At 38.1% G+C, this 12572-nt stretch overlaps 1 protein-coding gene across 1 annotated transcript; it reads right to left on the minus strand.

Annotated features, from left to right (window-relative positions):
- Positions 1-5771: 5771 nt before the first annotated feature.
- On the minus strand, positions 5772-7945 carry LOC130439441 (carbonic anhydrase 4-like). Its single transcript, XM_056772062.1, has 7 exons — positions 7937-7945; positions 6888-7050; positions 6661-6812; positions 6405-6470; positions 6261-6333; positions 6028-6191; positions 5772-5951 (listed from the first exon to the last, which is right to left on the minus strand). The coding sequence occupies exons 1-7, from the start codon at positions 7943-7945 to the stop codon at positions 5772-5774; spliced, it is 807 nt and encodes a 268-aa protein (XP_056628040.1).
- Between the last annotated feature and the right edge of the window lie 4627 nt (positions 7946-12572).

The following is a 12572-nucleotide window of genomic DNA, read 5'->3' on the forward strand; positions in this document are numbered from 1 at the left end:
GGCAATCGTGGCCTTATGGTTAGAGAGTCGGACTAGTGACCAGAAGGTTGCCGTTTCGTGAGAAACCGTTTCGGTTCTCTGATCGTATTTTCTTGACCTGGTTAGAACTCTGGCAGCTGCCTTCTGAACTAACTAGTTTGTTTACTGATGATGTAGGACAACCACTAAGTTGTGCATTACAGAATGCTGCGGCAAGAGTTATCTTTAATGAACCAAAGAGAGTACAAGTCACTCCTCTATTCATTAAGCTATATTGGCTCCCTATATTCGCTCGCATCAAATTCAAGAGTCTGCTCCTGGCCTACAAGAACACCACTGGTTCGGCACCAAAAAATCTTACTGGGCATTGTATACTGTGTTAGGTTTATTGAGACCAGTCTTCTTTTTCATTGCACTTATTCTTTTGTTGTACTTATGCTGTCCCCCATTACTTACCCCTCCTGTAACTGTATTTGTCAGAATAACAGTGCAGCCTTCAATTTATGACTAACTTTTTTAATTTGAGGTAATTTCACTATGATACTGCCTATAGCAATAGCGAACCCTCAGGGCCATCTGTGATGACATAAACTAGCTGTATTTAGTCAGCCACCTTTTCCTTTTAGATATGTATGTTTGACTTCCTGGATCGATGCGGATGATCCACATGAGATTTCCAAGTCTCTCGAGTAATTCAAGACCATGGAACAGATGCAGTTTCTGTGCATGCGGCATGAAGTCAAACTTCAATAAGCATACCGCTGAGAGTACAGTAGAACAATGGGAGAGATTTGAGTGACAATAAACTGACCAATCAGATCATCTTTCTAAATGGGTGGGCTTTGTTTTTTGCGAACTTTCTGCCATCTGGGGGTTGTTCACCAGCAGTCTCGTAAAGCAGAAGAGGCACCCGAAGTTGGTTTGCCAAACGCCATAAGACTTCAAAAGAATTAGAAGAAATGCAGCAAACATAATTCAAAAGAGCATGTGGATGAACTTTGTTATCGAGTCTCTGAAAAAAAAGAGAAAAGCTGATAAACTTTGTGAAAAACAACAGGAGGAAGACTCTGTTATCAAGTAATTTGATCATCAAATTGTATGTTATTTATGATTTATTAGGCCGCCGTGCCTCAATTCAGTTGCTGATTTGCACATGTTTTATGTTGCTTAACGTTAGTTTTATTTGAGACGAGTGATTTTGACTGTGGTCAATCTTAAATTAAACATATTGTGCATATTTGCTGTTATTCTGCATAACAGTGACATTTTATCAGATAAATGGTCAATTTACTACGGTCAGTTCCATATGTTTAGTTCACTGTAATGTTACCAGTTATTACTAAGTTTTATTATAATCATAGTTTATTCACTGGTGAATCTCTATTTACCTTCTGCTAGTGTAGCACCGGTTTTCTTTGCTGAGAGCGCTCTCATGAGGTGTCGATTTTTAAACTGTTATTGTGTATGTTAGTCTGTATTGGTTTTATGATCAGACTGGGAGACTTACAGGGTGTCTGTTGCGTGGTCCATTATTCCGATGAAGAGCGCATACACGCGTATAATGCATAATGTATTTGTATTGCGTGTTATTCTGGTGAGAATTCTCTTGCTGTGCTGTTCGGCTTGTTGTGTTTCAAGTCTGGAGTAGCATTGTAAATGTATCATGTGTTAAGTGAATGATGAATGTAAGGTAAAATACGTTAATGTACTATGGTAAGTGTGCATAGAGGGCCAAGGGTCAAACGTCACAGTTCATTACTGCCCTATAGAAGTTTTTCTTTCAATTAGATTACGTTTGCACAACGAAAAATTCAGAAGTTTTGCCTATGCGTTTTTAAAACGTTTCTCCTACACACAACAACGTTATCAAAATGATCTGCATGCCGGGCCAGTGGATGTTGCGCTGTAAAGAAACACTATTGCTGCGTCGCATTTCGCCTACTTATACTATGCCCTTAAACTAAGTATGTACTGTTTTTGTTAAGGAAAAGTATATACATTTTAGTGCGTAGCAAAAGTGTATGGATGCACTGGGACATACGAACGTGAAACGGAAGTGGCCATTGTTGCCTAGAAGTGGCCATTGTTCCTTAAATGCAAAGAAGAGCTGTAATTTTGGTGTTCGTGACAGTTAAGTATTTATTCACTTATTATTTTGTATGTATGATTCATTGTATACTTACATTATTTAGCGAAGCATCTTTTATTTCATTTGATTAATGCAGTGTCATGTCACTAAACTCCACCCTCTCGTGGTGAGTTGTGGGTAATATCAGCTGTTAAGTATCCATGGATTCACACTTTGAATTTTCAGTGGAAATAGTGGACTATCCGGGTACTTTGAGGATGTTTATTTTGCCATAGTTTGATGTGGGACATAAACATTATATTTTTGCATACTATTAAGGATGGATAGTATGCAAATTGGGACGCAGCATATGTGCCTGTGGACATCTGCATAACTTGTTTTGAAAAGGGCTTTAAAAGCCCTTTAAATACACTTTGTCGGTGTGTATGTGCGTTTATATAACAATTATGTCTCCGCTGATCGTAGTGGTGCAAGAAATGATAATAAGTGTCAGGCAGCACAAGCACACAGCATGAAGGCATTATTGTTTTATTGCGTTTCAGTTGCCCAAAACACAGTTGTCATATAATTGAACAGCCAAAACAGTCTCGTGTAAACAGCCTAGTGCCTCTACTGGCAACAGAAGATTGTACTCTTGCCTTGATGTTTTGTGGGGTTTAATGTGCATGTTGTTTGGAAGTGCCTGTAGCTTGTTAGGTAGAGCACCGCATTGGCAACAAAAGAATGATTGGTACATAAATTGTACAAATAATATGTTTAACTTGTGTATCTTCTGAGTACTTGGGTCACATTGGCCACATCAAAAACCAGACCTTTTTTCAGTATGGGTGTGTGACACGTTAATAAACAACTGTGAAAATTAAATAACTGAAAACAGAGAAAAGACTTGACTTGAGCATTGCAGTGACCGATAAGACATATCAAAAGTAAACTGCTCAGAGACTTGACAGGTTCAGATCTAAGTGCAGCTTTATTAAACAAAATCAACAGGGAATGGTCAGGGCAGGCAGAAACGAGGTCACAAGCATGGGTTGAGGCAGGCAGCAGAGGTTCCAGAACAAGAGATACAGTCCAAGGTCAAAACACAATAATCCAATACAAGAATGCTAAGAAATGTAGTGCAACACAAAAACAAGACTTCGCAATGACAGAGAGAATGAACCAGGCTATACAGACAGAGGTTATTGCAAACAGGTGAGAGTGATCAATGAGTCCGGGTTATGGGAAATGTAGTGTGCAAAGACAGTCTATGTGATGAGGGGAGTGACCTCTAATGGATTTGACACTCCAGCTGGTGACTATGACAGTATTAAAATGCAACGCGTTCATTTCGATCAAAGTAGTTTGAAGAATTCCTTGTTCTCTATTAAAGGCTTATTTTGATCAGTTTTAACTCCAGGTGTTACTTAATGTTTTAACATGTAGTTAATGTGGCCATTATTAACTTCAAAATATGATAAAACTCAGGTCATACGATATATCTGTAAATATACCAAAGAGATTATAAATAACATGTATAATTATATTTTTTAGATAACTGCTTTTATTGTTTTAATAAATAATAAAAACTCATATATTTTTTCTTTGTGAAGAAATTAGTAATATAAATACTAGTTCATATTTACATATATAAGCATTTATGCATCTATCTAAAGTTATCCGTCTTCCCCAAAAAGCTGCCCATTACGTTCAGCACACTCTGAATGATGCGACTGATCTTCATTAGTGCCGACGTGTATTACGATCCTTTTGAATGTGTGTTTTGTTTTAGACAGTACTTTAATTTAATCTCCAATGTGAGATGCTCTGGCCCCCGGTATACAATTAACTACCGTGTTTTGATTTTCGACCTGTAGGTGTCGTAAAATAAGAGTCAACTATAACCAGTGTTTTTGGGACAGGTGACGCCAGTGGTGTGTCGTCCAGCGGGGAGAATTTGTCAGAAATTATGACAGGAGCGACACACCACTTCTCCTTTTCTTGATAGAACAGGGATCTCTGCTTATCAGAATTTGCAGAGAGTCTGTGCGGGTGCGGGCTGGACTGATGATGAACTTCTGCTAATACATGAAACAATAAGATCTGTTTTTGCAAACGTTCAAAGACTAAATAACTACACAGGTAAATGACTTAAACAAGTGTTGAAAGGAAAAAAAGAGTGGACTCTCTAAACTTCAACTTGTTCTGATCTTCATCTAAGTCACAACAATAGAGAAACACAGTCTGCTTAAAGTAATACCGCACAAACATTATACGTTTTCATGTTTTTATTGAACACAACATGTAAACATTCATAGTGCAGGGTGGAAGAACTATGTGAAACCCTAGGCTAATAACTTCTCCATACAGAAATGTACGTATATCTGACAAATTAAAATAAGTTAAGTCATAAGATGTTATAGGGACAATCTTTGGATGCTTAGTTTTTATTTGTATTGTATATTTACATTTATTGATTACAATTCAAAACACATTCATATAATTATTACATGAGTTGATCATTAATATTAATTAATTAATATGAAACATAGCACTTAAATTGAAATTACTACATTCTTATGAAAACAAACTTCAATATATAAAGCATTTTAAAGTAACAAAGCATACATATTATCTTTTGATCTTATTGTAAACGTATATAAATCATTTTAATTCGGTTGATTCTGCATTAATATAGTCAGTAGCTGTAGCCAATTACTTTACCTTCCTTAAAGCACCTACACCACACAGATGCATTAGGAAATGTTGTAGTCATTAAAGTATTAAAAACCTATTATATATTTGAAAATGTAGGCCTACTGTATGATACATTATTTAGGTCAATTCTAAGTGTAACTTGATAAGAAAATGATTAAAATGGCAGTGTTAAAAGATATGTGACGTCACCTGTCAATGTATGGTTTTGTGTATATCTTACTATAGCTTTTTATTAGAACGTTTCTTTAGTGGACAAATAAGTTATATGTCCCAACACAGTGAAACTAAAAGTGTTCCTAGATGTTCTGCACACAGATGTTCTTGTTTTACAGCCAAGAATGTAAAACAATGAAATGGAAAGAAATACATATTGTATATAGCACAATAAAGGAATATAAATTAATTAAATTTCATGTGAGTTAAGGGGAAAGCAGCAAATGTTATCTCTAAAATCAGATTTTACCTATAAAGTAACCATTATTTGATTTTATATTTGTAATGTATATTTACATCTTTTTATATTAGTATTATATGATCAGGGTCTCATGCTGACAGGTACGGTCACATATCATTAAACACCATTCAACTATAGGCTATACAAACTATACGCAAGCCATGCCATCACATCTGGGTAAATAGTCAGAAAACTTTGAGTAAAATCATCCCATGCTAATGAGTCACATGAAATCCTGATGTGGAGAGGTCATTTCTAAATCACAGGAGGTATCCAGATAATACTAATGCCCTGCCAAAACTTTGAATGGTGCTAATGTGTGTCCTAACGTTAAGTTTCTAACCAAATTCACAGAAGGCTCAAACTACGCAAACTGCTATCCAATAAAAGCAGTGGGCGTTTACTTATGAAGTCTTTAATGCGGCACGCCTATTAAAACCGACCGTTTGCAGAGCTGACAAAACAGTTAAAATTCATCTTATAGGGTTATTTGTTTTTATTAGAAAATGCAATGCAAGATATGTCCATCAATTGTATGCATCATTTTCAACATCAAATGTTGAAATAGATACAGGAGCAAAAACAAGGGTTTGTTTCGGATGATAAAATAGAACCAGTTACTTGTGATTTGACAATTCTGCGATTGATGGCCTGGATCCCCCTGAAAGTGTTGGTCATTAGGGGTGAGCTGGACGCCTTGTTGACATGGACAGTTGTACTGAACAGGTCAATCTAAGAAATATTTTTAAGCATGAATATACATTTTCACACTTCGAAACCACAACATCAAAACCTGATGTACACTTACCAAGTCTCGGCTGACTTTAATAGGATCTTTAAAGATTGTCAACACTACTCCTTCAATGCAGTTGGGTGTGGTCAAAGAACCAAAATAGCGGTAGTATTTAGTTCGGTCGACTCCGGGGAGCAAATCGTCCATGGATATATATTTGGTGATGCACACTTTATCACCTGAGAAGAATGGATTAGTAATTAATGTTTTTTTTTTTATTACCATGTTGTCTGGGTTTGTCTTATTACCTGCATTGGCAATTTCTGCAAGATAAGATGTCAAGATCTTCCAGCTCTTTGGCTTCCCAGTGTCATTTGTGGCCTGTGAATGGAGTTACACTTAAAACAGTGTAATTTAATTAGAGACCTCATTAGGCAGTAAAGGCAACACACCTCAATAAAGAAACCAAGGGCAGCCAATAAATTTGGAACATCTACTGCTTTGTTTACTATGTGTATCTGAAAAGAGGACAAACAAATAAGCACATAAGCAGCAGTGATTAAAACCGTAAAAACACACAGATGTCTACACAATTGGAACATAACAATAAGATTGTAGTGGCAGTGTAGTTTAAGTTGTTTAATATAAAAAAGTGTAGAAGGTAATAATAGTAAAAATTATTGTAAACCTTCGGTGTGTTTTTCCTACCTCCATTGGATATCTTTTGCCATCTACTGCATGTTCAGATCCAGGCATGGCACTGCCTTTACCCCAGTGAAAATGAATCTGAGTACTGATTAACAATCCTGGCAGATCACCTCCTTGCACTTTCATTTTTTCTTGATCAAGTGCAATCTGAACTAAATGATCAAAAACAAGACAATAACAAGATAGCAGGATATCTTGCGCAAATGCAAACAACAGCTTAAACCCACTTGTGTAGCCAAGATTTTCAATTTCATATAAGGTTGTTTCGTCGTCATAACCAGTAAATTTAAAGGAATTTAGATTAGCATCAGGCAGGATATTAACAGTTACAATGTCTTTTGGAGACTGCCGAGTGCCATTGCAGTCCCTCTCTGCAATTGTGGGCCAAACCTGGAAAAAAAAACAAGCTGATCCAAATAACTGCAAACATCTTTTACCAACAGTATTATACATTAAAAGTTCTCCCTTAATAAAAAGGGTGAACTTAGGTTGAGATGCTTTAAAATTGTAATACATAAAATGATGCATGTTATGATATTAAATAAAAGTCGCAAAGGAGGATCTACTTACTACAATATGGCAAGTGATAGCACCAATCTAAGGAAAAAAGAGGATGACAACATTCAAGTAAGTTTCCTTCCGGCTTTGCTACTGATCGGACGCATTTACTAGCGCACCGTGCTTTGCGCTTCTGCTTTTATGCTTTATCTTATTTAAACACCAGCAGTTCAGTACAGTGCTCAGACTTAACAATTAGGCACTAAAACCAAAGACTGGGAAATACTTCAAAACTTTCGCTAAGTAACCAGGATTTCTGTTAAGATAGTGGTCTACCAGCTCACTGCGGACAATTGAAACGTTTCAGAATAACTCCATTGCCCACTCTCAAACTGGTGTGAAAATGCCGCCTTCTGGATCAACAACCACCTGCTGCCACAAACTTCTACAAAAGATTGCAATTCTCGAAACAAAGCTACTCACAATATTGCTGTCCCTGCAAGAACACACAGCTGATACTCGCCATGGACCCCCTCAGCATGTAGCCGGTGAGTTCTTTGAACCCAGCACTTCTCATCAGATTATAGTTAGCCCAGACAAACCTGTACAGATGCAAACAAAGGTAGCTGAGGACACAAACCGTTGGCAGAAAAAGGGCGCAAGACCTAAAGGTGCTGGTAATATCAGACTGTCAAGAATTTCACAAATTGCCGCATTAGCTTCATCTACCCCAGATATGACTAAGACTCGACTAGACAATGTTGGTACTCTGCCACACCCTGTACATCTTGGAAATAGATTTGAGGCACTAACGAATATAGGTAAAGAATCCCCAAACGTGGTCAATCAAAAATCAAAAGTGGACACTGCAGTTGGCAGACGCTCTCTGTCAAAAAGGTAACGGCACTCTGCTCAGAAAGCAGCCGAGCCAAATATTGTGATTGTGGGGGACTCTATTATCAGAAACCTTTGTAGCAGGGCTATACGTACATACTATTTCCCTCAAGCAATGATTGCTGATGTAAGCAAGGAACTCTCAAACATCCTGAAACAACATAAGTCTGTAAATCGGATTGTCGTACATGTGGGGGAAAATGATACTCGAAAAGAGCAGTCAGAGCTCTTAAATAGGGATTTTAATGAACTCTTTGAAATGCTTGGAAAGCTAAAAGTACAGGCATTCATCAGTGGACCTCTCCCAGCTCGGGGAAGGAATATGTTCTCTCGGTTACTCAGTCTGAACATATGGCTGCAAAAAACCTGCAACATGAGAGGACTGAACTTCATTGAAAACTTTAATCTCTTTTGGAGTCAAAGACAACTTTTTACAACAGATTGCCTCCACCCAAACAAACTTGGTTCAAGAGTGCTAAAGGACAATATTCTCTTCTCCCTCCTTCACCCATCAGTAGAGTGTGCCACTCCACTCCTAAATGGCACAAATACACCTGGCCATAGTGACCCACCTCAGCAGTTGGATGGACATTTGGATAACACCACTCAAGCTGTACCCTGCCCAGTGACATCTCATCAGTTGGACGATGACGAGGACCCGACACCCAAGGACGTTTCTGTGCATAACAACCGGGAGAGCCAAAACAACATACTTCAGTCTTCAAAAACACCAGACTCGCAGCCCCTCTCACTACACACTCTCTCCCTCTCTACTACACCATCTCTTTTGAGCTTCTCAGAGAAAATGGAGGAACTAGTATTTGCTGGAACAAAACTATCCCACTCTATTGTAGCGAGTCCTTACGTTTCAACTACAAAGCGACGGGCCCCACAACCACCAAAGCCTCTGGGTCAACCTGGCCAACCTGTTCCCTCTGAAAGAGCTCTCCGGCCTCTGCCACAACGCCAGGGATCACACAAACCCCTATCTGCTGGAGATGGACTAAACAAGACTGCAAAGAGCACTGGTAACTGATATGAACTGGGTCCCTGCTATGATAACAGCAACAATCTCAAATATTTACAGAACAAGTGGTAAATGACCTCATCACCAGTAACAAACTGGACTTCATGTTTCTAAATGAAACTTGGTTAGATGATAGTTGTAGTGCTACAATCCTCAATGAATCTGCCCCCCCAAAGTATACTTTTATAAACGTTTGCAGAGCTGTTAGGAGAGGTGGAGGAATAGCTGCTCTATTTAAAGATCACTTTGACTGCAAGCAGCTTGGTGACTACCTGTCCTTTGAATACTTGAGTATTGCTTTAAAAGGTGCACCACGCATTCTGTTTACAATTATTTACAGACCTCCCAAATACTCCCCAGTCTTTGTTGATGATTTTTCAGAACTGCTATCAGCTATTTCCTCAGAATTTGACTCCATTAAGCATCTCATCCACAAATACAAGTCGCTCCATGTACACCAGCTTCAGCAGTTGAGAGGGTTATAACTAGTGGTGGGAATAGATTTTTTTTTTTAATCTAGATTAATCTAGATTTATCTTGGAATTAATCTAGATTAATCTTGGAATTAATATAGATACATTTTGGAATTAATCTAGATTAATCTAGATTAAAATGGCTCATTTGAATTCTGCCGAAGGCATTCAGAATATGTGTGCTACCCAAATAATGGCTAAAAGTATGTCTTTGAGAACGGGTGTCTCAAGCCATGTGGCGCATTAAACCAGGTGCTCATCTCCTGTTTCCAAAACGCATCACAAACTGCTTGAGAAGCTGTTCTACTATGATAATTGGTGATGAAAATAAATTATGTTCAATAAGATGCACTTGTGTTTACTTCCGCATTAGCTAAGGGATGCTTTGCGTTTAGGTGGTACTTGAGACTGGAAGAGCTCCTACAGTACATTTACATTTAGCAAACGCTTTTATCCAAAGCAATTTACAAAGAGTTAGGGAGCAACAAGCGATATGTCATACAGGAGCCATAATACATTAGGTGCCAATGCAAATTTACTGGTTTCAACTAAAGCTAGACCACTACCTGTTGAGAGAAAGTTTTTTTTAAACCAATTCCGCATTGCACAAGGTGCAAACAACCTTAGTCTTGTCGATGTTTCCATTGGGAAGCTTCTTAAAAATAAATGTTCCCTGAAGCAAACACAGCGGCTTCAAAGCTGCATCCATGTTAGCACGTCACGTTTGATGTGGTAATTTCACAGTAACGTTATGTTGTGTTCAGACCAAACCCGAATGGTGCGTCAAGCGCGAGTGATTTACATGTTAAGTCAATGCAAAGACGCGATAGACCTACTTGCGGCGCGAATCGCGCGAATGAAGCCCTGTGCCCGGTTTTTCAAAAGAAATCCACTAGGATTTTGGATAACGGATTGGATCAATTTGCTTTAAAAAACTGGCTCCAAAAGTAAGCTGGATAACGTGATCACGGATCGCAAAAAAGGATTACTAAATCCGGATCAATTTTATCCGGATTAAACCTTTTGAAAAACCGGGCCCTAGTCATTATGGGATCAGAATTGTTTCATTATTCTGTATAAATAAACTACGATTCGCAAATAAATAAAGACAATTTCACAAACATTTTTTAAATCCACATTTAATCCACAAAAAGCGAACCATAAATACATGATAGACGTTCCACAAAACTAAATGGAATTCACAAATAAATACAATGAGATTTGCAAATAAAAAATATTTACAAATGTATTTTAATGATATTTATTTGTAGATCGCCTTCTTCACGTTTGTGAATCGCTTTCTGTGCATTTGTGAATCGCTGCACGCATTTGTGGATCAGTGCACGCATTTGTGGATCAGTGCTCGCATTTGTGGATTGCTCTCTGTGCATTTGTGGATTTTGAAACATTTCTAACGTCAAATCGTGCGCACAATCCACAAAAAGGTGGACTCCGCCCACTATCAACACAAGCCAATCGGTTAACATCCGCTTTTGTTGTCCAATAGGCCACGTTCTAACTTCAGCCAATCACGTTTTGCTCTGCATCAAGGAGCTAACATGGCCACTAGTGCGGTCTAAAATGTGTGTTATACTAAGAAATGATAATGGCCTCTTCTTTATACTATGTAATGATCGCTTGTGTTCATATATATTGTCCGTATTGTTACATATATGCTGTATTTAAACGTTTATGACTTGATAACAGCGTGCACGGGCTGGAGTGGAAAATCCCGGTGACTAGGGAGTCGGTACTGATATGGTCCTCCGGTCACCCTTTTTATTGTGTTTATGTTCCAAAGGGCTAAATTCCGATTTTTTGCAACTGTCGGTGTACTACCAGTATAACGATGGCAGAATTAACGTGAGGGGAATCATCAGCATTGTGAATTTCTATGTCATTCATAATTCAAAATAAAACGTAATTTCTTCAGTCATCTCGGTTTATCCCATTCCTGAATAATCTCTGCTGCTATCGCTAGACTGTTCTGTTTACTATCTAACTCTTTAAAGAATTGCCATGCCAAAACTATATGATACCTGTTTTATACATTAACAATAGCAAGTAAGTGTAAGTAGACTATATTGCAAGATTATCATGTGGGACAAGTCTATCCACAATTCCCCACATAGAAATACTGTAGTAGTATTATAAATTTAATAAACAGCTCACATAAAGTGACAAGACACAGGTATTTATTTGTGAATTCCATTTATTTTTGTGGAACGTCTAACATGTATTTATGGTTCGCTTTTTGCGCATATGTGGATTTAAAAAATGTTTGTGAAATTGTCTATATTTATTTGCGAATCGTAGTTTATTTATACAGAATAATGAAACAATTCTGATCCCATAGGTCATGAGATGATGAGGCTGCGCGAATGGTATACAATGGTATAAGTCATCATAGCTTGCGTAGTATAGACCCAGCTCCCAACCCAAATTTGAGAATAGATTAACAGCGACATTTTTTTTATCGCGCGATAAGAGTCTCACGTTAACGCAGCACGTTAACGCAGTTAACGGCCCACCACTAGTAATAACCCATCATCCATCAAGGCTTGAAACACTGGTGATACGTGTTGATCCATAACACTCAACTGCATCACCTGAGCGATCAAAGGTGAGCAATCAGGGAGGAAACTGAGGAAGGAAGCTGAAAACATGGATCCTGAAGGTAAGAGAAAGTTTATAAAGATTTCACAGTTGAAACACTTTGTTTGTTGAGGTAAAACCTTGAGACTCTCTCCATCTCAGACCCAAATCCTTAACAGACGGAGGTGACAAAATTTGAAGGTAAGATAAAGTCTAGTAATGTATGACAAGATGAAACTGAAAACATCGAGACTCACTTCGACTCCTTTGCCATCATCAGCAGGTCCACATACACCAGCTGCAACAGCTGAGAGGGTCAAATCCCATCATTCATCAGTGCCTGAAACGCTGGTCACATCGCTGTCTGATTTCTTTTTACACCTGGTCCTTGTGGACATTGAAGATGAAGATGAGGTCCATATCAT

Source organism: Triplophysa dalaica, chromosome 17 (assembly GCF_015846415.1).
Source record: "Triplophysa dalaica isolate WHDGS20190420 chromosome 17, ASM1584641v1, whole genome shotgun sequence".
Lineage (NCBI taxonomy): Eukaryota > Metazoa > Chordata > Actinopteri > Cypriniformes > Nemacheilidae > Triplophysa > Triplophysa dalaica.